The sequence below is a fragment of the Bubalus kerabau genome, chromosome 1 (genome assembly GCF_029407905.1).
Source record: "Bubalus kerabau isolate K-KA32 ecotype Philippines breed swamp buffalo chromosome 1, PCC_UOA_SB_1v2, whole genome shotgun sequence".
Lineage (NCBI taxonomy): Eukaryota > Metazoa > Chordata > Mammalia > Artiodactyla > Bovidae > Bubalus > Bubalus kerabau.
Window position 1 is genome coordinate 136,682,348 of NC_073624.1, and position 23,947 is coordinate 136,706,294.

Below are 23,947 nucleotides of genomic sequence, written 5' to 3' on the forward strand. Positions count from 1 at the left end.
AGGGTGAGTCAATGGGGTATCAAACAATACACTGAAATCCCCTGGAATAAGTTTCACCAAGCGGGGGTCTGTGATTTTGTTTAGAATTCATATTGTGTGATTATGCCTACAGCAGTAATACCCACAAAGTCCTTTTCATTAGAACAACACTGACCTGTTATTATGTGAAATGACAAGCAAGCACTCAGGAGCCCATTGCTTCCATCTCTTTGGCTGAATGGAAGTGCCCTGTATGGGGCACCATGGGGTTCCTGATCAACATCACTGCCATCACTGGGGACAGAAAACATCACTAAGGCAGCGGGAGATGTGGGCTGTAGCGTCCTCACCCACTCCACACCTCAGTGGCCCACCCACACATCCAGCAATTCTCTGCCCTTTATCCCAGCAACCTGGGAACCCACGTCCCAGGAGGGCCTCGGCCCCTAGAATGCACTGAGCACACTTCCCCATCAGCACCCTCTCCTGAACCTCTGACCATTGATAAATACACCCCAGTTTGTGGCTTCATAATAAAAACTAAAAGCGTACAAATAATTGGAAACTGGAGAAGGAAATGGCAACCCACTCCAGTACGATTGCCTGGAAAATCCCATGGACGGAAGAGCCTGCGGGCTACTGTCCGTGGGGTCACAAAGAGTCAGACACAACTTAGTGACTAAACAACAGCAAAATCTGAAACACCAACAGCGCCACCCCCCCACCCCAAAAATAAAACCAAAATTAACAGTGCTCTAAGTTCATTACCAGGACCTTCTTTCCAGTCTGCATCAGTTTCTGGTGACTGCGTGGCTTGAACAGCAGACATGTTACTATCTCACAGTTCTAGAGGCCGGAAGTCTGAAATCAGGGCTGGTCCCTATGAGGGCTGTGATGGGAGGATCTTTTGGCAGCCTCTCTCCTCAGCTTATGTCTCTTCACCTCACCTTCCCTCCGGGCCTGACTCTGTCCAAATTCCCTCTTTTTATAAGGACACCAGTGATATTGGATTGGGGCCCACCCCAGTGACCTCATTTTAACCTGATTATATCTGTAAAAACCCTGTTTCTGAATCAGGTCACATTCTGAGTTACAGAGAGGCCTCCAATATATGGATCTGGGGGGGCACCATTCAACTCCTGATACAATGAAAATAATATTTGAGTTCATGTTTCTCCCTTTAGTAGGATTGAGGATGACTGCACGGTAGCCTAGACCAGCATCATGGGTGATTTGGCAGGCAGAGGGCAGAGGGCACTGCCCTGGGGCCAGGAGGCTGGCTTTACCGTGTGGCCTTGGCCAGTTTCGGTGGAACCTCAATCTTTCCGTGATGAGACTTAGACCGAGTGGTCCCTTTGGGCCTTTCTGTCCCTGAGATTGCTCAGGGTCACTTGTCCCTGGCTTTAGGTCACATGAGGCATGGAGGCCTGTGCTGGGCCCACTCAGTATGGGTGTGAACAGAAGTGTGGTGGCCACCAGGGCACTTGGCCACGTTGCTCAGGATGGGCATGCAAAGGAGACACCAGTAGGCCTCCCCAGGAAAGGCCAGGTTCTTGTGGCATCAAGAACAAGGAACCCGAGTTTCCCTTTCCCCCAGACATTCCTCACTGCCAGCCGTACAGGAATTTCCCTCGGGGGCTGTATGGTCAGAGCAGCAGATGACACTCCTGAAGGGCAATGACTAGGGCTTAACACTAGAGTAGAGGGCTGGGCAAGGCAAAATGAGAGGCTGGTGCCCCTTCCCCCGGCAGCTGCTGCAACTCCAGAGTAGAGAGTGTGGCTGAGGGACCATGGGAGGCTTGGCAGGGAGGGGCTGAGGAGTAAACACTTTGTCTTCCTTGCTTTGGCCTCTTCCCGGGCCTCCACATTGAGAGCCAGATGACAGGGTATTCCTCTGCCCACCCCTCCACCCACAGGAGCAGCCTGGCTGGCCTTGACACCAGCTGGTCCAACCCACTGCCCAGCCCCTGCCAAGTGTGGCTGGTGCACACTGGGCAAAAACTGAGCAGGCACAGCCCTCACCGTGGAGGAGTGGGGATAACTCATGGCTCACCTAGCACAGCAGGGAAGCCAGCCCTGCAGCAGCGGTGAGGCCCGTCTGCTTCCAGGCACGAGCCCCAGCCTGAAGCTCCCTGCAGAGAAGCACCCCAGGAATGCCCAACAAGAGCTTAGATCCAACAGCCGATCCTAAGTCTGGGACAGTGGGAATAAATAGTTGCTTAGGCCAAGTTTCACCCTAAACCAAGACTTGGGGACAGTAATTCTTGCAGAGCAAAGATGGCTGTGTGATTGATTACTGTCAGGAGGTTCACCCAGGCTTCCAGGGTTGGGGTGCGGGTCCCACTGCTCTCATCTTGGGAAGCACCTGGCTTAGCCTACCCTGCCCTCCTCTCCCTAGGCCGCCTCCTGTACACCTGGAGGAGTTGGGCACAGGGGTAAGGACCAGTGGGACCATGCCATGGGCCAAGCTTCCAGAAACACGTGGGCCACAGACCTGGAGCTCACCAGGGAGGCAGAGGAAGGGGAAGAAGGGGTGGGCGGCTCAGATGGGCTGTTGCTCCCAGCAGCCTGCAGGGCTGCCCTGTGCCCCCTCGGTTACCCTCCCCAGCCCTGCGGGCAGGCACGGCCGGGTGGCCCCATTTCTCATCCCTATCGATTATGCCGGCAGAGCCCTGCAGCACAGAATGTAAATCATCATCCCTGGGGTATTTAACCCAGGGAGGGTTAGCTGGAGGTGGCATCCCTTATAAGTCCTGCATCTGATGTTTTTATATTAATTCCTATAGTAGCCAGATTAATTTTTATTCCACTGACTATTATCTCTTCTTCATTGACTAGGAGACATTTCTGAGCAGTGCATATCTTGTGGAGTATCAGTCATTTAGTGGGGTGCTTCCTCTGGCTGCAAGTTTTTCATTAATGTAAAAGGAATGAAAATTCCTTTGCTTCAAAGACTCCGTCTTTGGAAATAACAATGCGCAGGCCAGCCAGAGTCACTGCTGCTGGCACTATCACTGCCATATATGTGCGCTGTCCGGAGGGGCCTGCGAGCCCCCGACTAAGGGTGCAGAGTCCCCTGCCCTCCTCTCTTTCCTCAGCTTCCCCAGTCCCCCTTGGCCACGCACAGGACCTGAATCAGCCTCTGTCAAGTGACCATGGCTTGGCAAAGACCGGGTCCCTGAGAGCCAAGCACATGGTCATCAGGATGATGGCAATAACAGTCTTGCTCTGAGGACCCAGTTGAAGACATGGGTGTTAGGGGAAGAAAGCTGTCTGGAAATGCAGGTGGGTCCCTGCAGAGGAGTGGAGCAGGCATATTCTGGGTGATGGCGACAGCCCACTTGCTCGGCAAACGAGAGAATCGTGTTTGCTGGAGACTCTCTGAAGCTCCACCTCGTGCAAGAGTTGGATGGCAGTAGAATCCAGCCCAATCAAAGAGATGACCACCGTTTACCTGCACGGTGAGTGTGCTGGATTGCCCAGTGGACTCCACTGGGTCTGAGTCTCCCATGAGAGACCCAGCTGAAAAAACGAGTGTTAAGAGGAGACAGCTGTCTGCAAACACAGGTGGGTCCCTGCAGAGGAGCGGAGAAGGTGTGTTCTGGGCAGGCTCCCAGCAAAGGGGGGCCATGGCCATAAACCGGGGACAGATGGAGGCTGTGGACAGGGAGGAGACACAGAGAAGGGGAGGCTCGCTGGGAACAGGGCATGCAGGCAGCAGAGTGAAGCGAGCACCTTCCATTTTGAGATCCTCACCTATGTCTCTCCCGTTGCACCATGCTCTGGGGCAGTTGATCCCCACCGAGTGGGCTGGGTACCAGCAGCATCAGCAGCCCCTGGGATCTAGTCCCAAGGACAGCCTGTCGCCCTACCCCTACACCCAGAGTCAGAACCTGGGGGGCGGGCTCCCAGTGTGTTTGACCAGCCTTGCACTAGAATTTGGAAACGGGGAGCACAGTGAAGTGAGGGCAAGAAGCCCAGAGAAGGAACAGCTGGGTTTGCACCTCAGCGATCTGCCTGGAAAATGGGGCACTGCTCCTACCCAGGAGGGTGCTGTGACCCTGAATGAGTTAGACGCTCCAGTCCAGGGCTGCCCCCACATAGGTTCTCCACAGCCATGAGCCATTCCCACTCGTGCCCACTCAAGGCCTGCCTCCTCTTCTAGGAGAGAAGATTCGGCCTCAAAGCTTTGCCTCCCAGGGAAACCTCACTCAGCTTTTCTTCTAGGGGTCAGACATGCATAATTCAACCTTTAGGATTTTGAGATTGCTGATAAATTACAGATACAAATGGGTAACCAGGCAAAGCCCCTCTGCAGCCTGGGTATCCACCTGGGAAATAAAACAGAGGTCATCCCCTCCTGCCCCCCGCCACAGGCAAGGTCACAGGAGCCCCCAAAGACGACACATAGTTTACGGGCTGCTTTCATCTGCGGGCAGCTGCTTCCAAGACAACCACGAAGGAAACAAAAAAAGGTTGTGAATGGTGTTAGAGAATCAGCCGAATCCAAGCGTCTGGATCCTGTAAGGAAACAGTTCTGAGGCAGGAGTGAAGCTTTCGAAGATCTGAGGTGCTTCATCCAAACTCTTCTCTTCCATCCCTGAGGTGGACTCCTGATGAGGGTCTGGGCAAGTCCCAGGGGGCCTGGGGCAAGGGGTGAGGGGGGAGAGCAGGCACCCAGCTCCCTGCTCAGTCCCGGCCTCTCTGCATCAGTCTCCCTGTTCATTCATTGCCTGACACAGCCCTGGATGAAAGGACTAGGACAGGGAGTGATTAGTCATTTAGATAAATACATCTTTGTGGACCAGCCATCAGATTCCTGTGGATGGGAGCAGGGATTGGGGAGGGGAAGGAGAGTTGCTGTGAGTGAGGAGGATGCTTCTAAGCTTCTGAATCAGCTTTCCATGAGACCCTGGGGGTCTGGGGCAAGGAGAAGGTCTGAGACAGGCCTCTGAGGGCCAGGGCTAGTGGGTGGGAACTGGAGGAGCAGAGTAGGAGGGCAGAATTATCCACAGACATGGAAAAACCAAGGTTGAGTTTCTCAGTTATAGCAGTTTCACAGTTACAGGAGTGGTTGAAAATGTGGTTCCAGGTGTCCTCAGAAGTCATCTATGGGAAACGAAGGGCCCTCCCTGATATCAGTGTGGAGTCTTGGTGTATTGATTGATTAGAACCTTACTCCTGCCCCCGGGAGATGTCCTGTGTGGAGAACCGCACAGACACAGCGGTCCCTTCTCTCCCATCCCGCACCATCCCAGTGCTCATCTCACAGCCGTACTAGGAGGTGGCCTGCTGTGCCCACCAAGTTCACATGGGCTTCCCTTCAGTTCCATTCATGTGTTTTCTGCGAGCCAGGTCGTGGGCCTCCCTGTGTGCCCCCAGCCCATCCTCATCCACGCGTGGTGGGAAGACAAGCCCGAGTTCTGCCTGGCTCAGCCAGGGGGCCTCCCCGTGTGGCCCAGAGTCACAGCACAGACGATCTGCCGTGAGTTCTTCCATGCTGGCCTTGTTCGAGGACGGGTTGCAATTCGTGGAGGTTGCAACTGCGTCCACCCCCTCACAATGCAGCCCCTATCTTGGGGGGCAGGGCAAGGACTGAGCAGCACACACGGGGTAGTAGAAGCAGCCCCACCAGTGGCTGCTTGGTGTCCGGGCTGGAGCTGGGCAGAGGGCAGCCGCGAGGCTCCCTGGAGGTCCTGGGGCAGAGCCCAGGATGGGCAGGTGGGGGCCTGTCTCTAAGCCGGAAGAGAGAAGCTTCCAGACATGATTGCATCTGACCTTCTCCTCATGTCTCCTCTCTCTGGCATAGGGCCTGCAGTGAGCTCAGCTCCTTCGTGCTCCTGGGCTTCAGTGTGGGGGAACTTTGTAAAGTCTCCAACCCACAGAAAATTGTCAACCTCTGGAGGCTTGAGGGGGACCCACGACCTCCACACAGAGCCCTTCTCATCCCTGTGGACCTCTGTGGGAGGGAGGAATTGGGGGTGGGGGTGGGAGAGCTGCTCTGAGTGAGGAGGGTGCTTCTAAGCTTGTAAATCAGCTTCCCGAGAGACCCTCCACCCCCCACCCTGCTGGCCTGGAGCACCGAGGTCTTCAGAACCTTCCAGAACATTCCTCAGTTGAGCAATCCCGGCCCAGGGCCAATCCCCAGGGAACCTGGAGAAAGAGAAGCTCCCCTTGCTGAGGATCCCTATATCCTTCTGTTTAAAGGGCCAGAGGGAGGAGAAGGATTCTGAGCTTTTAAGAGAAGGTCTTTCAACAAAACACTTCCTGATGCTCGTCTGACACTAAAAACCTATTAAAGTCATAAACTTCTCCTGCAGAACACGTCTCAAAAATGTATTTATCTAAAGGGCATCTGTGTTTGGTCTCAAACTCAAACGCTCCAAATGTCAGGCCCCGAATGATTTATTTGGGGCGTCTTGTTCCCTCCCTGTGAATTGTCTTCCGGCTCCAGCCCTGCTCCTGTCGCCCCTTCTGCTGATGTTTACAGACTCAACAGGCTTCTGTTCACGCCGAGGAGGCAGCCCAGAGGAGGAAGGGGCACAGAGGGTGTGAGTGTGCACCGGTGAGGACTCATGCTGTCACAGCAGATGGCCCTGCCCCACCTCCTGCCTCCTGAATGCACCTTGTGCCTCTGCCCAGGCTGTCTTCTTAGCTTCCAGGGCCAATCCTCACAGCAGGTCATCCAACTAGCCCCCTGAGTCCTCACCATGTCCCCACGGAGAGGGCCGGGAGATAAATCCAGCACAGTTAAACCAGGAAGCAGGACTTCCCTGGCTGTGTAGTGGTTAAGACGCCATGCTCCTGATGCAGGGGAGCTCCTGATGCAGGGGACACAGGTTTGATCCCTGGTTGGAGAACTAAGATTGCACATGCTGCAGGGCGTGGCCAAAACAACAACAACAAAAACCCAGGAAGCACACCTCATGCATGTGTGTGTGCTCAGTTGCTTCAATCGCGTCCAGATTCTTTGCGACCCCATGGACTGTAGCCCGCCAGTCTGCTCTGTTGGTGAAATTCTCCAGGCAAGAATACTGGGGTGGTTGCCATATCCTCCTCCAAAGATATTCCCAACCCAGGGATCAAACCCACATCTCCTGTGACTGTTGCAATGGAGGCAGATTCTTTACCACTGAGCCACCAGGGAAACCCAGGGAGCATACTTGGTTCCCTTCAAATTGTTTAGATGGAGCCTCTGAGTATCGGCTGGGGAGAGGGGTATCTTGGAGCCCAGACTTCTGAGTGACGATTAAGAGTTGAACAACAGAGGGGACCAGGAGCAGGCAGAAAGAGCTTTCTAGACAGAAGGAACAGCCGGTGGAGGTCAGTGGCCAGAGAACACGTGGGGAGTCTGAAGTCACTGGGGACGGGGTGGCTTGGGAGCAGAGGGATGTGGGCCCTGGAGAGGGGCTAGATGCTGAGTTCCCAGCCCCAGTGATCAGGCCCTTGGGTCTCAGGCTGCTGCACAGAGTCCCCTGACAGCCCTTCATCACCACATATTAATATGCACGAGCTCATCAGCCCTTTTCCAAAGAGGCCCCTGAGAACAGGGCCCTCCAGCGCCCACTCTGCCTACAGGAGGCAGGGATTTCAGGAGACATGGTCAGGCTTGGTGCTGGGTCTGGAGGGGAACAGAAGATTCCCCAGGATGAGAGAGAGTGTGCCCAGGGGGAACCCCAGCAAGACTGCTGCTGTTGGGAGTGGGGGTGGGGGCTCTGGCACTTTCAGTCTACCAGGAAACAGAGTGGAAGCTGCTGGATCAGAGCGCCCACTGGGATTCAGCAGGCTCTGGCTTCTCTGCTCTCGCCACAGTGGGGGCGGTTTGGGCTAAGAGCCTGCCCAGCCCCCCAGGAGCCCCGGGGAGAGGCTGGGAAGGTGTTTCTTAGAGCATCAGTGCCCAATAAGTGCACTAACCATGTATGACTACTTAATTTTACATTATTATAAATTCAGTTCCTGAGTCGCACCATCCACAGCCACACTTGGCTAGTGGCCATCGCATTGGATGGGACAGAAGAGGAAGCTGCCGCCATCACAGAACCTTCTGTGGACAGCACTGGGGATGAAGGCCAGGCTGTCCAGCTTCCCAGTAATCAGGGGTGCTGAGGGGTGCCCACAGGGACTGGGTAAAGGGTCAACAGCAGGGCTGGGAGCTACCCCCCCTCCCCCCGCAATTACCTAGGTTCAGACAGCCACCTTTAGGGAGGTGTTGGAGAGGAAGCAATGGGGGCACCCTAGCTGTACCCGAGACAGCACCCACCCCGCACCTGGGGCTGCTACCATCGCTGAACAAGGTCTTTAGGAGCACTTCCTGGATCGGGGTAGGAGCCCGGGGGTCAGTCAGTGCCCTGCTGCTCGTGGGCCTGTCTGTAAGCACAGGGGGCTGGGGGAGCCACCCAGGTTGTGCCCTCCCACAGGCAGGTGGCCGGCCCCCGTCCCCATCCCTTCCAGGGACAGCGGCAGCCCCCCACACACTGTCTCAGCACCCGCAGGCCTGAGATGGATGTAGAAGCAGCACAGCGTGCTGGAGCTGCACCCACCCCATCCTGGGCAAGGAGGCCTCGGAAGCCATTTACAGGACATTAAGTCAATGGACTTCCTATTTGTCAGCACACCAACAACACAGCAGGCTTTTTCCGCTCCGAAAGATTGCCTGGGTCAGAGCACTCACTGTGCCAATCCTACAGGCTGTAACCCTCTCAGAGACCAGAACTGCACCTTCTAGAGGGATGGGGTGAGGCTACCGAGGAAGTGCTTCAAGGGGAGACAAAGACCCCTTATCCCTCCTGGGGCGACAAAGGAAACCCAAGGGCCACCCTGTCACCTCCCCACTCCCTGTGGGCAGCACCCAGAGCTCTGTCTTCTTTGCCCAAAGTCAACTCCTCGGGACATCCGCCCTGACACCCTGCCCCGTGTCCCTCCCCATCTGGGGTCACTTGTGAATGCTCTGTGTGTCTCTGCCTTACCTGTTGGCGATTGTCCTTGAGAAGTACCCCAAAGGGAGGGTCTTGGCTTAGTTCACTATAGTTTGAAAAGAGTGCCGGGAAAACAGTCAGTGCCTGGCAAATATTTATTAAATAGATGAACTTTTCAAGAAGAAGAGCAAATGATAAATGTGCAGATCGGGTGAAATACAGACTCAGATATGAATTTTTGAGCAAAAATAAGGCTCAACTTCATGCTTGTTGATCATTTTAGGTTACATGACCAGGGATGGACATCCAAGGCTCCTCCCTGTGGATCCTGGCTAAGTAAGCAACCCTGCCACAAGGCAGACCTCCCTGGCTTTGTGATTCTGCCCTCCCAAAGCACATGCTACCCGTCACCAGTTTCGTTTTGTTTTTCCACTGTGGGCCACAGACCAAATCGAGATGCATCATCCATCTTACCTGAAGGTTTTGCCATTTCAGTTTGGAAACCGGAGAAGTCATAAATATGTTTTGCGATGGTAAAGGTAAGCTTAATTTTTCATTCGCCTCTAGCTAGTAACTGATGGGGAGGTTTGCCTTCGCTTCTAGAAGCAAAAGGGAAAAGAAAAGGCTTCCCAGTGACAGGATAATTTGTCAGAAAGTTATGAGTGAGCACAAGCAGGGCTGTATAGGAAGTGTGTATTGAATGATATGACATACTGGCTTCTAATTGCTGCTGCCTTTCTGATCAATAATACATGTTTTCAAAAAGCCTTCTGTTTGCATTTACACAATGGACTGTAACTACTGCAAAGGATCCATTAAGACCTATTTTAAAAAGTGCATTCGTAAAAACTTGTCTAAATCTGCATTACGAGGCAGATTATGAAACTGCCCTGGGAGATGTTTTTTTCTAAAGAGCATTCAGGCCATATCTGTCGGACTGGCCAATTCGAGCTCCCTGTTACTGCTATGGCTTGCTTGTAAGCCAGGACAGGCCTTCTCCTTGGTGTCCTTGAGGCAAGAGGCAGGCACTGCCAGGCCTGAGGCCCCATTAGGTTCCAGCAGTCTTTGGCCAGTGGTATCCTTGGGCTGGGGACTTGATGTGAGCAAAGCCCCCAAAGCCCGGGTGAGATATGAGCATAAATCAACCCACCACTCCCGAATGTGTAATTACACGCTCAGATAAGTGCTGTGGTGGTAAAGAGGACTCTGGGGTTCTAGGGCTCTCTCTCCTTCCACTGAGAAAGCTGTAGGTCCTGTGGGGAGGGCTGGAGACAGGCATTGGCTCCTGCAGGCTGGTATCTTTGGCTGCCATTCCCATACAGGTAACATACTTGTTAACTGTGCAGGTGGGAAGCCAGAGCTAAGGGCAGCAGACAGCTCGTTTTAGGGGCCACCTGTGTTCTGTGCTACCTGAGCAAGGTCCACTGACCACTCTGGCCTCGGCCTCAGCTTCCACAGCTGACGGGAATCAGTGATGACCAGGACAGCTCCTGCCCATTGCCGCGGATTCACCTGTCCTCAGGCACCTAAGGGGAGGGAGCTCTGCTTTCCTGAGGCCCAGAGATGTTGCAAACATGCTGAGGTCACACAGACTAGAGACAGACAGCTGGGATACAATTCAGAGCCCACCTACAACCTTCACACCAGGTCGCTGCCCTCAGCCTAGCACCTAGACAGCACCTTGGACTTTAGAGGACCCCTGGAAGAAGAGCCAAAAAAAAAAAAAGAAAAAAAAGCTTATTTTCTAGAAAGCCAGAAACTGTGCTGATTCTGTCAAAGCTTCATTTGGGTTCAGCCTCACAGCACTTCCAGGTAGTTAGTTACTGTATTATTACTTCCATGTTCTAATACATGATGAAGACCCTGAGGCCCCAGTGATGCAGCTAGCCTGGTTCTTGTGCTGCAGGGAGGAATGGAGAAGGGATTCTTCCAGAGAAGGGGGAGGGAAGCAGGCGAGGGAGGAAAACGAAGAACAGAGGAAGGAAGGGAAAAGAGCAAGGTGGGGCCAGAAATTCAGAGGAGAAAAACAACTCCATTGAGGTGGCTCATGGAAGGGTGATTGGGCCAAAGAGTTGACATCAGGCTTTCTGGTGGAGGTGGGCCTTGTTTGGGTCTCGTGGGTGTCTCATGGATATGCAGGACCCGAGGCCAGAAAGCCCAGCGCTTCACCTCTGCCCTCTCCTGGATGACTGTCTGGTCGGGTCTCTGGGCATATACATGGGGGAGAGTGTGCATCCGCGTCCCTGTACATGCTCATGCATACACGTGTACATACACAGGTGGGGACAGAACTGCACATAGGCGGCTCCCTGGACTTTTTTCTAAGAAGAAGGCAATACCCCCACCATAGTGTCAGATGTCCTCTCAAGACCCCCAAGGGTGGTGGTGGAGAGGGAGTGGAAGGGCCTGAGGGGATCAGGCAGGAGCACAGTGTCCAACAGGCCCTTGAGATGGTCACCCAGAGCACGACTGGACATTCGGCCTGACCAGTGTCAGCCAAGGCTTGGCCGGGGCGGTTCCACAAGGGTGGGGCCAGTTGGAAGAATGCGCCAGGCTACCCCTCTTCCTTCTGCATCCTCCTGCCACAGAAGCCTGTAACAAAGAAGTCTCTCTTGGGATCTCCCTTCCTAACTCAGGTCCCTTCACTGTGCACAGGCCTGAGCACTCAGCCTTGGTGGATATTATTAGCACCAGAGGTAGGGCCGGTCCACACCCAGGGGAGTCCCCCACAGCCAACTCCAGCCCCAGAGGTCCAAGGGCCTGAGGCCCTGGGAGGGTGAGGCAGGCAACACCAGGTCTGGTGGCCGCAGGGTGGCTCTCCTGAGCTGGCAGCACTGTGCCCTGGCCTTCTGCCAACAGGCCGGCTTGGACATCTCGGCTGGCAGAGCCCCCAGCCAGCCTGTCTTGGCAGCTCCTCCTCCTGACGGCGAGTGACTTCACTTTGACTTCATATCTGCAGTGATGTGCACAGCTCTTACTCAGCCCTGAGCTCAGCCAGGCAGGAGGGCGTGGCTCTGTGCACAGCAGGAAGAAAAGACCCTGAAATACGGGCACCTCAGGCCTAGGGACCTGGGATCCTCCCACCCCAAGGTCCAATGTGCTTCCCATTCCTCTGCGCCTTGTTGGGGGCCAGACCTCAAAAGGCAGCTGGGAGGCGGGAGGAGAACAGTGGACTTTTCCCACAGGAGCCTAGCACTCACCTACCACCTCTCCCCAGGACCTCCTGCGTTAGGGATCCAGAATCTTCCCTCTTTAGTATCAGATGTGTTTATGGGCATCATTTCTTGGGGCAAAAATTTAATTCCTTTGGGCTCCAGTTCCTCCTTGCTACTTGCTCTGCTACCCTGTCAGCCCCACATCCTAAGAATTCTAATGTGTGGTGGGGGAGAAAGGGTACTACCCTCCAAGCATCCCGTTAAAGCCAGCTCCCGTCTCTTTGAAAGGTGTGCCCAGTCTGATTCTTGTTTTCATTGGCTGGACCAGTCCTAAAGAGGGGTTCACAAACTAACGCTTGGGCACCCCCGAAGGGACTACGGAAGCCACGCGCCAGGCGCACCCCTGGAGTGCGCAGAAGGCGCGCCGGCTCGCGGTCGCTCGTGGGGGCTCTTCCCCTCCTCCCTCCTCCTGCCCCAAGAGAGGCCGCGCTCCCACCGCACCTCCCCCTCCGAGAAATGGCGGAGGATGCGCGCCGCGCCCGGAGCCTGGAGGCGGGGCGCTTGCCTAGTCTGCATGTCCGCTCCCGGCGCACCCCCAGCCGGTCCGCCCGGACCCCTCATCCCCGCCTGGTTCCCCTGCCCTCTCTGGGCGGCAGGGAAGGTCGAAGCGCAGAGACAGCGAGAGGACGCACAGGCTGAGGAAGAGTGACTGTGCGTGCGGAGGTGCGCGGCTTGGGCTGCGGCTGCCAGGCCGGTACCCGGGTCCCACACCTCGCCCCTACTCGCGGAGCTGCACCCCGAGTCCGGCTCTGGTCTCCTAACCCTCGCCCCGGGGGAACCGCACCAGGCATCGCCTGGGGTGGTACCCCGCGCCCCGCCCTTACTCCCGCACCCTGGCCCCTCCCGCCCCGCCCCCAGCCCGCCCCCCTCACCGCCCCGCCCCGCCCCTGCCCTCGCCTCGAGTGCAGCCCGCGCCCTCCCCACCTCAGTCCCGCGCCCGGAGCCCCGCGCACAGCTGCGGAGAGTGCCTGGGAGCCGGCGCCCCGACGCTAGGCGCCCGCAGTGTTCGCCGCGTCCTCCGCTCCGGGACGGGCATGGGGCGGCCCGGCTGAGAACCGCACCCCGCCGCTGAGCCCCCCAGCCCAAGGAAGCGTCCCTCTCGCCGCGGCCGCAGCGTGCATCGGCGATGGCGAAGGCGACGGCCAGCACCGTGGGGCTGCGGTTGCTGCTTCTGCTGCTGCCCCTGCTCGGCGAAGGTGAGTTCTGTCGGGGACTGGTGCCCGCGGCGGCCGGGGCGAAGTTGGCGCCGCGCGGTGGAGTGGACGCGTTCGAAAACGCCCTTCTGTTTGCGGCGGGCAGCGGGCCACGCAGTTACTGGCCTCCTGGGCTCCACTGGGAGTGGGGTTGTGTGGCGGGCAGCGCGCCTCGGGCCCCAGGCTGGGCGGGTCTCGGGCCGGAGCGGGACACGGGCCGGGCGGCCAGGGTCGGTGCCCAGGGCCCAGGTCGCAGCCGCTTTTGCCTGCCTGGTTGCGCCTCGCGCCACAGCGGCGTCTCGGGGCGAACCGAGCGGGTCTTGGCGGCGTTTCGGTGCAGGTGGGGGAGGACGGTAAGGTAGCCCTAGAAAGCCTGCCACTGGGGCAGGAGGACTTGTGTTTCTGTAAACGATTGCTCCGTCTTGGTTTCCTTTTCGCACTCCACGTCGGTGCGTTTCTCCTCCAGCACTGATGTCTTCTCTCAGGTGAGAGCGGAGATCTGCTCTTTTTAAAACGGTTGCTTATCCCTTGTGCGTTCTTGCCACCCTACTCCTTAAAAATCCCCCAAGCCTGTGGCCTCCAGGGAGGCTGCTCTCGAGGGCCCGCTCGGGCTGGCCCAGCGCCTCCGGCCCTGGGTCCAGTCCCACCTGCGTCTTTAGAGTCTCCTGCTGCTGCCCCGCAGGGGCACCTGAAGGTGTGGCCTTTGGTACCAATTGACGGTTCGGGGCCAACCTGCACCAAGCGCTCTGACCATCCTGGAGTGGAGGAGGGTTGTCTGCCATCAGCATCAGTCCTGGGAGGATTCGAAGTGGCTTTGCAAACGCTGGTCACTGCCCCCACCTCCAAAACTCTTGACAAGATGAATGAACCCCAAGGCTGTGGAATCTTTCCTCCTTACCCCCGTGGCCACGAATTTTAGTCTCTCTCAAATTGTCCCCGATTTCTCTTTCTTAAATACTTAAATGTATGCACCAAATTTCCTTCTGAGAGTACCCCCGCCACCCTCCCCCACCTTTCCCTGCGGCTTTTGGGAATACAAAAGGTTTCCTGCTTCTGGCCCTGGGTCCTGCATAGACCGTGGGTTCACAGGCCTGCCCAAGGTTTCATTTGTGTGACTGGATCCTAAGCTCAAGAGGCAGATACTTAGACTAGGATGGGCCCCCAGCCCATCACAGGAAAGGCAGGGGAAAAATCCTTTCCATGCCCAGGGGAAGAATGGGGGAAACATTGGGAGTCTGGGGTCAAGATGCTGTGAGGGGGAAACAGGCAGGAGAAGGCTGAAGACAGGGCAGAAGTAAACACAGACAAGGTGTTCAGATTTCTTGTTAACTCTGCTTTGCAACTTTGTAGTGATGGGCGGGTGATCAGGTGAGAGCCGGAAGCCAGGATGGGCTGGGCGGCCTCAGAACCTAGCAGAGGACTTCCCATGCCTTTCCTATGTTTAGCCAGGGTGTCCAGCTGAGGCTAGGAGGACTGGACTGGGAGCGGGGCCACTAGCATGGACCTGTGACGCTTGGTAGGAATGCAAGTGGCTTTTTCACAGCCTGGACTCACGGAGTTGGGTGGTGGGAGAAAGGCCCTCCAATCCAGGGAAAGCAGCTTTCCTGCCCCACCCACCCTTCCAACGGGATGAGTAAGAAACATGATTGGTGACACTGAGAGTGGAGAGGTGGCCCCGCGGTACCCAGGAGGAGACAGCAGGGCGTTTGGAGAGGCCTGCAGGCACACTTTACTCAGAGTGGCAGTCCTGGAGCTCTCTTGGTGTGCTCCAGCCTGCCGCTAGTGAGCCGGGGCCACTGCTCCGGGACGCGCCCAGGCTGGGAGTAGCCCGGCCTCGGGGCGCCCCCTTGTGGATGCAGCCCTTCAGTGGCCTTCCTTCATGGTACCCTCCTTCCTCAAACGAGTTACCTGGGGGATGGGCTGGGTCTCTAGGGGATGAAAGCCTTCCCTGCTGGCCTAGACCTACCTCCCCCGAGACCGGAAGCTCTCTTCTGTGCTGGACGGCTGATGAGAGGCCGGGTAGGGAGGCAACCAGATGGAGCGGCGATAGCCTGGACTCAAGTGTTGGGGAAGCAAAGCACTGCCTCAGGGCTGGCAGGGATGGGCTAGAGGGCTCAGGGGTGCCCAGAGCAAGGTCATAGGACATCACCAGACCCCTAGGGTGTGACCCCCTCCACGTGTGCGCACTCTCATTGTGTAAGAATGCGCACGCCTTCAGAAAAAGGTGCCATCCCAGACACAGACTTCCAGAGTAGGGCAGGACTGCTCACCCACACTCTGGAATCAGTGTGAGGGCACACATGGGCACACACACGCTCCTGAATCCATGCTCACACACTCTCACACTCACTCTTGGCAATTACTGAGACACCACTGCCCTTTCTCAAGGATACGTGATCATGAGACCTGTAGACACACTCACGCCCATGCTTGGCTCCTCACACTACACCCTCATCTGGGAAACCCAGCCCCCCTCCCTGCCACTCCCACACACTGGGACCCCCGTGTGTATACACAGGGACACCTGCCCCTCCCTGCTCACACTCAGGGGGCACAGCCCGTCCACCTGGGGCATCCTGGATCCAGGGCTAAAGAACTCCCATCTAGAAGTTGTTCTCAGAAGAGTGTGTGGCCTTTGGCTGCTCCAGTGCAGGTACGGCGTCCCTGTGGCGTGGATGAAGAAACTGAGTCCCAGCTTCCAGGGCTCGCCCTGAATGTCTCAGGCTGACCACTCACCCAGCACCTTCTCCCTGACCCCCTGCTCTTCCTCACTAGGCCTCATACCTCCCATTTTCCTGGCCTGGCTTCTGGGGTCCCATTTTGCTCAGCACCTCAGCCCACTAGGAGGGACCTGCCCTCCGTGCCTGCACGCCCCTGGGGCCTCTCACTCCCAGTACTGGCCATGACTTACAGCCTGCTCTCCAGGCTGCGGGCCCTGCCCCTCTGCAGTTGGACCTGGGTGTGCCACTTCTGCCCGGACCAGCGGGTGCCAGCACAGCCCCTCAGCCAGGAAGGCTGCTCTGCGGACCTCTTTGTTTCTCTTTCCGCCCCTTCCCTCTCTGGCCAGGGACGAATGATGGTGTGCTTCACCAGGCTCACCCGGGTCCAGCTCCTTTCTCCACCTCCTAAGCCCTTCTGGCCTCTGGGAGCTGCCTGCGCCCCACACTGACTGTCCTGGGCCCTAGCAGAGTCCAGCCTTCTGAGGGAGCAAGGGGTTGGGTCATCTGGTAGGCTTCTAAGGGTGGGGTCTGCGAGCAGAGAGCAAGTGGGGAAGTTTATGGAGACCATTGCAAAATTGCCTTTATTCTGCAGAATTGCATTAGGGATGGCTAAGTAAATCACTGTTTCCTTGGTGGTGTGAAGAAAATGGGATTCTTTCACCTAATGGGGTGCTAATGGCCTTTTAGCCAGGGGAGGAGAAAACAAATTAAAAATTATGGTATCTGTTAAACTGGAGTATGGGGTGCCAAGGGGAAGCGGGGTGGGGGGCAGGAAACTGCTGCCTCGCCTGAGGGCTTCTCCCCCTGTGACTCGAGAGAGGTGTCCTCTGCCCATTGGTCTTAACTAGATAAGGTGATGCCAGCAACGGCCAGCCCAGGGGGCCCACGGCCTGCTGATCCTGTGCTCAGCACCGCCTGTCTGCTACTCACTGTATCCTCCAGAAACCCTGAGGGATGTGGCCTTGTTTTCCCATTTCATAGGTAAGGAAACTGAGGCTCCCACAGCCTGTGTACCTGAGCCCATGAAGAGGACGTCATGACTCTGCACCCCTGGTCCTCTGGTTTTCAGCAAGCCCCCTCCTCTGGGCCAGCGGCGGTGGGGACCTGCGACAGGGCTCAGGAGGCGTCCTGGCAGGAGAGGTGGCCCTGAGCCTGCTCACCCGCTGGTCACCCTCTGGTGGGGTGCTCCAGGGGCCCGAGGGACAGCCTGGCCTGGGTCTGGGAGGGAAGTGTGCTGCCATGCTCCCCAACAGCTGAGTCGGGAGCCCCCAGGACTCTGGCTGATTCTCAGGTGGGACTGCTGCTGCAGCTGATGTCTGGGAGTCCTCCGGGTCTAGGAGCTGCCTCCAGGTGGGGTCCTGTCGTAACTGGCCCCAGGGGAGGGGGCGCGCTAGTGGTGTAGGCTGAGAAAGGGACCCTTGCACCTGCCTCTGCCTGGGGACCTAGAACCTGACAGAAGCCACTGTGCTGAGGAGTGGGAGTAGGGGGCAGGGGCTGGGCTGCAGGGCGCATGGGTACGACTGTGTCTCCTTACTTGGACTCCAGGACATGCTGGGAGAAGAAAGTGCCCACTGGGCACCCCAGGAAAGAGGCAGAGCTGGAGAAGTGCCCCCTGCAACAGTATTGCTTCCTTCTATTCTGAAGAAGTGGCTAGTTTCCATTGTGGAGACCCACCCCCTTCCTGTGGATGTGGGGGAGGACACTTCCTCTTGTGGGGGCTGTGTTCGGGCTCCAGTCCCTCATCTCCTCCTCTTCATTTCTTTCTCTTCTTCCTCCTGGTTTCTGCAGCTGATTTTCTGAGAGAGTGACTTAATAGTAACAATACCACTACTGGTGAGCAGCCCACAAACACCCTCCGAGGGTCCACCTGCTGCCCAGGGAGCTTCTCCAGGACTAGGGTGCACCCGGGGAGAACGCAGAAGGTGACTTTGACCTCAGAGGTGTCTCCCTCTAGGAGAAAGGGGCAGTAAAGGAAGCGCCAAGCGGTCACTTATCTCAGATGTGTGTGTGTGATTTCAAATGGAAGTGCATGGCAGAAGGCAAGCGGCGGGGTGTGGGGTGGGTGGGAGGGGCGATGGTGGGCTGCCAGGCAGGAAAGGGGCCCTCCTGGGCTTGGGCCACAGGGTGTGATGGCGGTGGAGGTCATCCCCCTCCCTCCCTCCCTCCCTCTCACTTGCTTCCCCTGGGTCTTCACCTGCCGAGTGCTATGCTTTATGGGTGGGCGCGCTTCAGCCCCTGGAAGGCTGGGGGGTCGGTATGACTCAGAGAGATCAGCCCAGGATGTCCCTCTGCCATGACCTGGGTGGTCTCAGGGGGACTGTAAGGGCTGTGAAGACTCAGGCCTCCAGAGCCCACACGGCTTTCCCTCCCTGCTCCAGAGCAGAAGAGTGGCAGCCCAGGCACCCCCTCCCCGACCCCTGTGTTCCCATTCTCAAAGGAGGCTGTGGCTCCTAAGACAGGCTCTGCCACACCTCAGAGGACCTGAGAGTATTGTCCTCTTCGGGCCGAAACCCTGGGAGCCCCTGTGGACAGAGCCTACCTCCTGCCTGGCTTCGCCTCCCAACCCTCCTCCCATCCACCTTGCCTGAGCTCTGGGCCAGATGAGACCTGGGCTTCCGTCAAACTTTGGCCTCACAGCTGGGTAATGTGGGAGCCCCTGGCACCTGTCCCTGAGGCTGGCGGCTGTAAGCCAGTGGTCCTGTGAGCTGTTCACTCCGAGACCCTGGGCAAGGTAGGGCGGGGCGAGAGAGGGCAGGGAGGCAGAACTGACTCCCCTAGAAAGCATGGTTGTGGGGGTGATGACGCCAGCGGGACCTTGGGGAAGGCAGTTCAGGCACCACCTGGGCCCTCAAGGAGAGCAGGTGGCCAGCCCTGAGCAAACACCTCTGTTTGCATTTGCCTGGTGAGTGGCTCCACAGAGTATAGCAGCCAAGGCACCGCTGTAGAAAGGTCACCTGTGCACCTGGATAGGTGTGTGCCCACCTGTTGGTCTGACCAATGCAGGCTTTCCATGACATCAGCGATACCTAGTGGGGCTGGGGGGCTCTGTGGCAGGCAGGGCCCAGTCCTGGGACCAGCTCAGGGAAGATGCCCCTGCCCCTACAGACCCAGGTCCTGGGGGCCTCAGCCCACCGCCCCCAGATTCAGGTATTGTGACTTACTTTATCCCCATCTTAAGCCTTCACTCTTGTGACCTGGGAGCTACTGTCTGGGTTCCACAGAGCTGTGGGCTCCAGAGAAGTGCCCAAGGGGCAGGGTGGCCGGGAGAGCGAGGCAGAGCTCCAAGCTGTGCCCTGAGTACCAGCTCTGACTGCCCTGTGATTGGAGAAAGGATTCTGCTTCTGAAACAATCAGAACCTCCCTCATTCCTGCCTATGGGATTGCCAGAAATTTCCAGTGGTTCTTAGTCTTAGCAAACGGGGAAAAGACACCATCTAAGTTCTTAAACTTTAATTAACAAAAAGAGGAAAAGAGAAAGTATACGTTCCTAAGCTTTAATGAACAGCCTGGAAAATGCTTGGGAAGATATACATTCTGTGTGCCAGAACCTGAGAGTGAGACAGGTGTGGGGGTGGGGGCGATCTGGGGTGCACAGCGTGGTGGTGGGAGTCCGAGTGGAGGGAAAGAGGTTATGGAGTTTCTTCCTCAAGTTTTTCTGCCCCTGAAACAGTCAAAGACACAGATGCAGTGAAACAGGAAAAGACCCAGAAGCTGAGGCGCTGGTCCTGAGTGGGCTTTCTCCTTGCCTTCTCCCCCATTCTGCCCTTCCAGCATTGCCCGTGGCACATCCACTGCTGTCTCTTTTTCTTCTTTCTGGGAAGGAGAAAGGATGGAATCAGGGCTCCATTCCGCCACCTCTTAGCCATGACATGGGCGCAAGGTTACCATGCACTCTGTGCTTTGAGCACATGCTTTGCCACTGGGTTGAGCCTCCTCATCAGATTGGCACCTGCAGGGGATCTTTACAGGAGACCACGTGTGTGACTCCACGGAGCCTTGAGAAGTCTCACCTGGGACCCTCTTGAATCTGCTTCTGCAGCCTCCTATCCCCCGTACCTATATGAGCAAGAAAAACTATGAACTTGGGGGTGACAGAAAGCCCCAGTCTCAACGTCTCAACACTGTTCGTCTCCTGCTCCTGGCCACCACCCACCCTTGGTAGCCACTCCCCACCTGACTGTGTGCACAGGAGGGCCCCAGAGCTCTGAGGAGTCAGGCCTGTAGGGCCCTGGGCTCTTTGCCCATGTCCACAGGCTGGAATCCCATCACAGGGTCCTTCTCTCTGCAAGAGAAGCTGGTGTGCAGAGGAGAGCATGGTGGTTAGGTGGGATGCACACTGGGGCACCTGTGCAGGCTCCTGGGGTCCCCTCTGGACTTGTGCCCCTGCCTCTTCCAGGGTGGTCTTTCCTACAGAGATGGGGGAAAGAATGGGGTGGTAAACAATTAAAATTCACTTCTTTTGAGGTAATTCACATAACTAAAGTGAACAACTCAGTGGGATTTAGTACATTCACAGCATTGCGTAGTCATCACCCCTGTGTAGTTCCAGAACGTTGTTGTCAACCCCCCAAAGGAAACCCCATACCCTAGTCCCCCCACACTAGCCCCTGGTGATTGCCACTCTGCACCTATCTGCATGGACTTGTCTGTTTTGGATATTTAATATAAATTGGCCTTTGGTTTGTATCAGGTTCCTTTTACTTGGTTGGAGGTTTATCCACATTGTCGCATATATTGGTATTTCATTCCTTTTTAAGGGTAATATTCCATTGCATGTATTGGGTTGGCCAGGAAGTTTGTTTGGGTCTATGAACTTTTGGGCCAATGCAACATGTTATCACATTTATTTATTCATTCATCTCTTGGTGGACATTTGGGTTGTTTACATCTTTTGACTTCTGTGAATAACGCTGCTGTGAACATTTATGTGTGAGTATCTGTTTGAATCCCTGTTTTCAGTTCTCTTAGGTGTTTACTTTGGAGTAGAATTGCTGGGTCATGTGATAATTTTAACTTTTCTTTTTTGAGGAACTGCCAAGCTATTTTCTGGTAACAACTGAAACATTTTACAATTTTATCAGCTGTGTGTGAGGGTTCTAGTTTTACCACATCCTCACCAACACTTGTTACTTTCTGTTTATATTTTTAAATTGTATCCATCTTCTTGGATACAGAGCAGTGTCCTTACCTATGGTTTTGATTTGCTTTTTCTTAATTATCAGTGATGCTGAGAGTCTTTTCACTTGCTTCTTGGCCATTTGTATCTTTTTTTGGAGAAGTAACTATTGTGCCCCTGTTTTAATTGGGTGAACCTTCTTTAGTTGTTGAGTTTACTTTGCTTTATCAGATTTCCACCAGGTGTTGCCAAGAAGCAGTTTTTGGCCAGAGACATTTCAGTGTCTGAACCCCAGGTCCCTTTTGAAGAGGACGTGGGTTCATCCAGTGTCCTTCTGTGGGGTTGAGTCACTGGGACCCTAAGGGATAGTCTCAGAAGACACAGACCCTAAAGCCACTTTGAGCTCAAGTGTCCCAGAAGCAATGGTGTCCCTTCTTATATGTGAGATGCCGGTGGCCAAGGACCCTCATGGCAGAAAGTGAAGAGGAACTAAAAAAAAAAAAAAAAGCCTCTTGATGAAAGTGAAAGAGGAAAGTGAAAAAGTTGGCTTAAAGCTCAACATTCAGAAAACGAAGATCATGGCATCTGGTCCCATCACTGCATGGGAAATAGATGGGGCAACAGTGGAAACAATGGCAGACTTTATTTTTGGGGGCTCCAAAATCCCTGCAGATGGTGACTGCAGCCATGAAATTAAAAGACGCTTACTCCTTGGAAAGTTATGACTAACCTAGATAGCGTATTAAAAAGCAGAGACATTACTTTGCCAACAAAGGTCCGTCTAGTCAAGGCTATGGTTTTTCCAGTGGTCATGTATGGATGTGAGAGTTGGACTGTGAATAAAGCTGAGCCCCAAAGAATTGATGCTTTTGAACTGTGGTGTTGGAGAAGACTCTTGAGAGTTCCTTGGACTGCAAGGAGATCCAACCAGGCCATTCTAAAGGAGATCAGTCCTGGGTGTTCTTTGGAAGGACTGATGCTAAAGCTGAAACTCCAATACTTCGGCCATCTCATGCGAAGAGTTGACTCATTGGAAAAGACTGATGGTGGGAGGGATTGGGGACAGGAGGAGAAGGGGATGACAGAGGATGAGATGGCTGGATGGCATCACCGACTCGATGCACATGAGTTTGGGTGAACTCCAGGAGTTGGTGATGGACAGGGAGGCCTGGCGTGCTGCAATTCATGGGGTTGCAGAGAGTTGGACACGACTGAGCGACTGAACTGAACTGAAGGACCATCCTGAAGAAGATCTGGGGCTGGGGAGGAAGGTGGGGGGTTCTGGGGACCAGTGACCTACCCAGCCCACTTGACAAGGCAGGACTGAGCAATAGAAGAACCCAGGGCTGTCTTGTCTTACTAAACCTCAATCCAGACTCTAAAAATAACCAGGCAGATCTGGGGTAAGTTGATTACCGTAATTGCAGCTGTGTGATGTCGTGCCGCCAGTCCCTTGAAGCTGTTTCCTGGGACAGCAGAATGTACCAAAGCAGTGCGCCCCACCCCTCGCACCCAGAAGCTGCATGAGCGCTGGGACCCTGCTCAGGGTGGGATGGCCTTGACCGGGGTTAGCAGGAAGGCTTTGTGGGCCCAGGGAGGTCTCATTCAGCAGTCAGGGAGGAGGCGGCTCCTTGCCAGGCTGTCCCGTGGATGCTTCTGGGACTTTGTATGCTTCCTTTTTTCTTTCTCTTCCCACACAGTATCTGGGAGATTTTTGCTCTTTATTCAGACTGCTGGCTATTTATTGCAGGTTGGCAAGTGCTTGATTTGGAAATGAAGGGTAAGGCTGGAAAGGAGGAAGCCGGTTGGAGACATGGTCTTCCTGACCTTCCAGAGTCTCAGCATCCTCTCTCCCTACCTCTGGGACCTTCGTGGTTTTCCAGGAGGTCCTGGCTGGGGGAGCACTGAGCTCTGTAACAGGACTGGGTGTAAGGGAGAAATAGGGTGTAAAGACCCCAGTAAGGGGCAGAAACACACCTCCTCCCAGCAGTCGGGCTCGCCCTCGTCCCAGAACTTATCTGCTGGTGGTCAGCCCCTGCGTGATCCCTTCACAGCCCGAGGCTGGGGCCCCAGCCTGTGACCCAGCAGACACTGACCAGGACCCCAGTGCATTCCCTCTTGCCTGTCCCTCTGCCCTCCTCTTTCCTGGGACCGTCCTCCTTGAATCACTGCTTCTCATTTGCCTCAGTGGCAGACCTGGGTCCAGAGCCCTCTCCTTGACCTTGTGATGAAGGTCAAAAGAGCACAGGGGCCATACCCAGGTTAGACTGAGTTCCCCCAATGAGAGGATCTTCCTTTGGCAGTTCCTCTTCCCAAGACTCTCAAGGGAGGTGCCAAGAGACCCCGAGACTCCAAGGCTTTCTCCTGGGAAGCTGCCCCTAGGACTCTGGACACTGGGCTGAATGAATCCTGTTGGTCTCACTCCAAGGGTCAGAATGTTAGTCTGCTTTTATTTTTTCATCTGTTTTGTTCTTTGAATAAATGCTGCTGATGACAAGTTGTCTTTAATAAACCATGTGTTCTTTGTTAAAAAAAAGAAAAGAAAAGAAAGGCGGAGAAGTGGCTCTGGCTCCCAGCAGTAGGCGTTTGGTCCCAGCAGCCCTTCCAGGGAGGGTCCCTGTCCTGTTCACAGCTGGGAACAGACGCAGAGAGGCTGAGCACTGAGCCGGCATGCGGCAAGGCAGAGAAGGAGCGTGGCCTGGGCCTGGCTCTGCACTTGTCTCTCTGCTTTCATGAGTCATGCTGAAATCTCTCCTTTGTATCTAGACTCACTTCTCAAGGTGAAATGTGTGTGTGTGTGCGCGTGTGC

At 55.6% G+C, this 23,947-nt stretch overlaps 1 protein-coding gene across 1 annotated transcript in view; it reads left to right on the top strand.

Moving 5' to 3' along the window:
* Nucleotides 1-13,054: 13,054 nt before the first annotated feature.
* RET (ret proto-oncogene) overlaps nucleotides 13,055-23,947 on the top strand; it is a 55,680-nt gene continuing 44,787 nt past the window's right edge. The window contains exon 1 of the mRNA XM_055589409.1: nucleotides 13,055-13,305. Coding sequence (XP_055445384.1) covers nucleotides 13,236-13,305 — 70 coding nt within the window. The 5' untranslated portion in view covers nucleotides 13,055-13,235. The remainder of the gene's footprint in view (nucleotides 13,306-23,947) is intronic.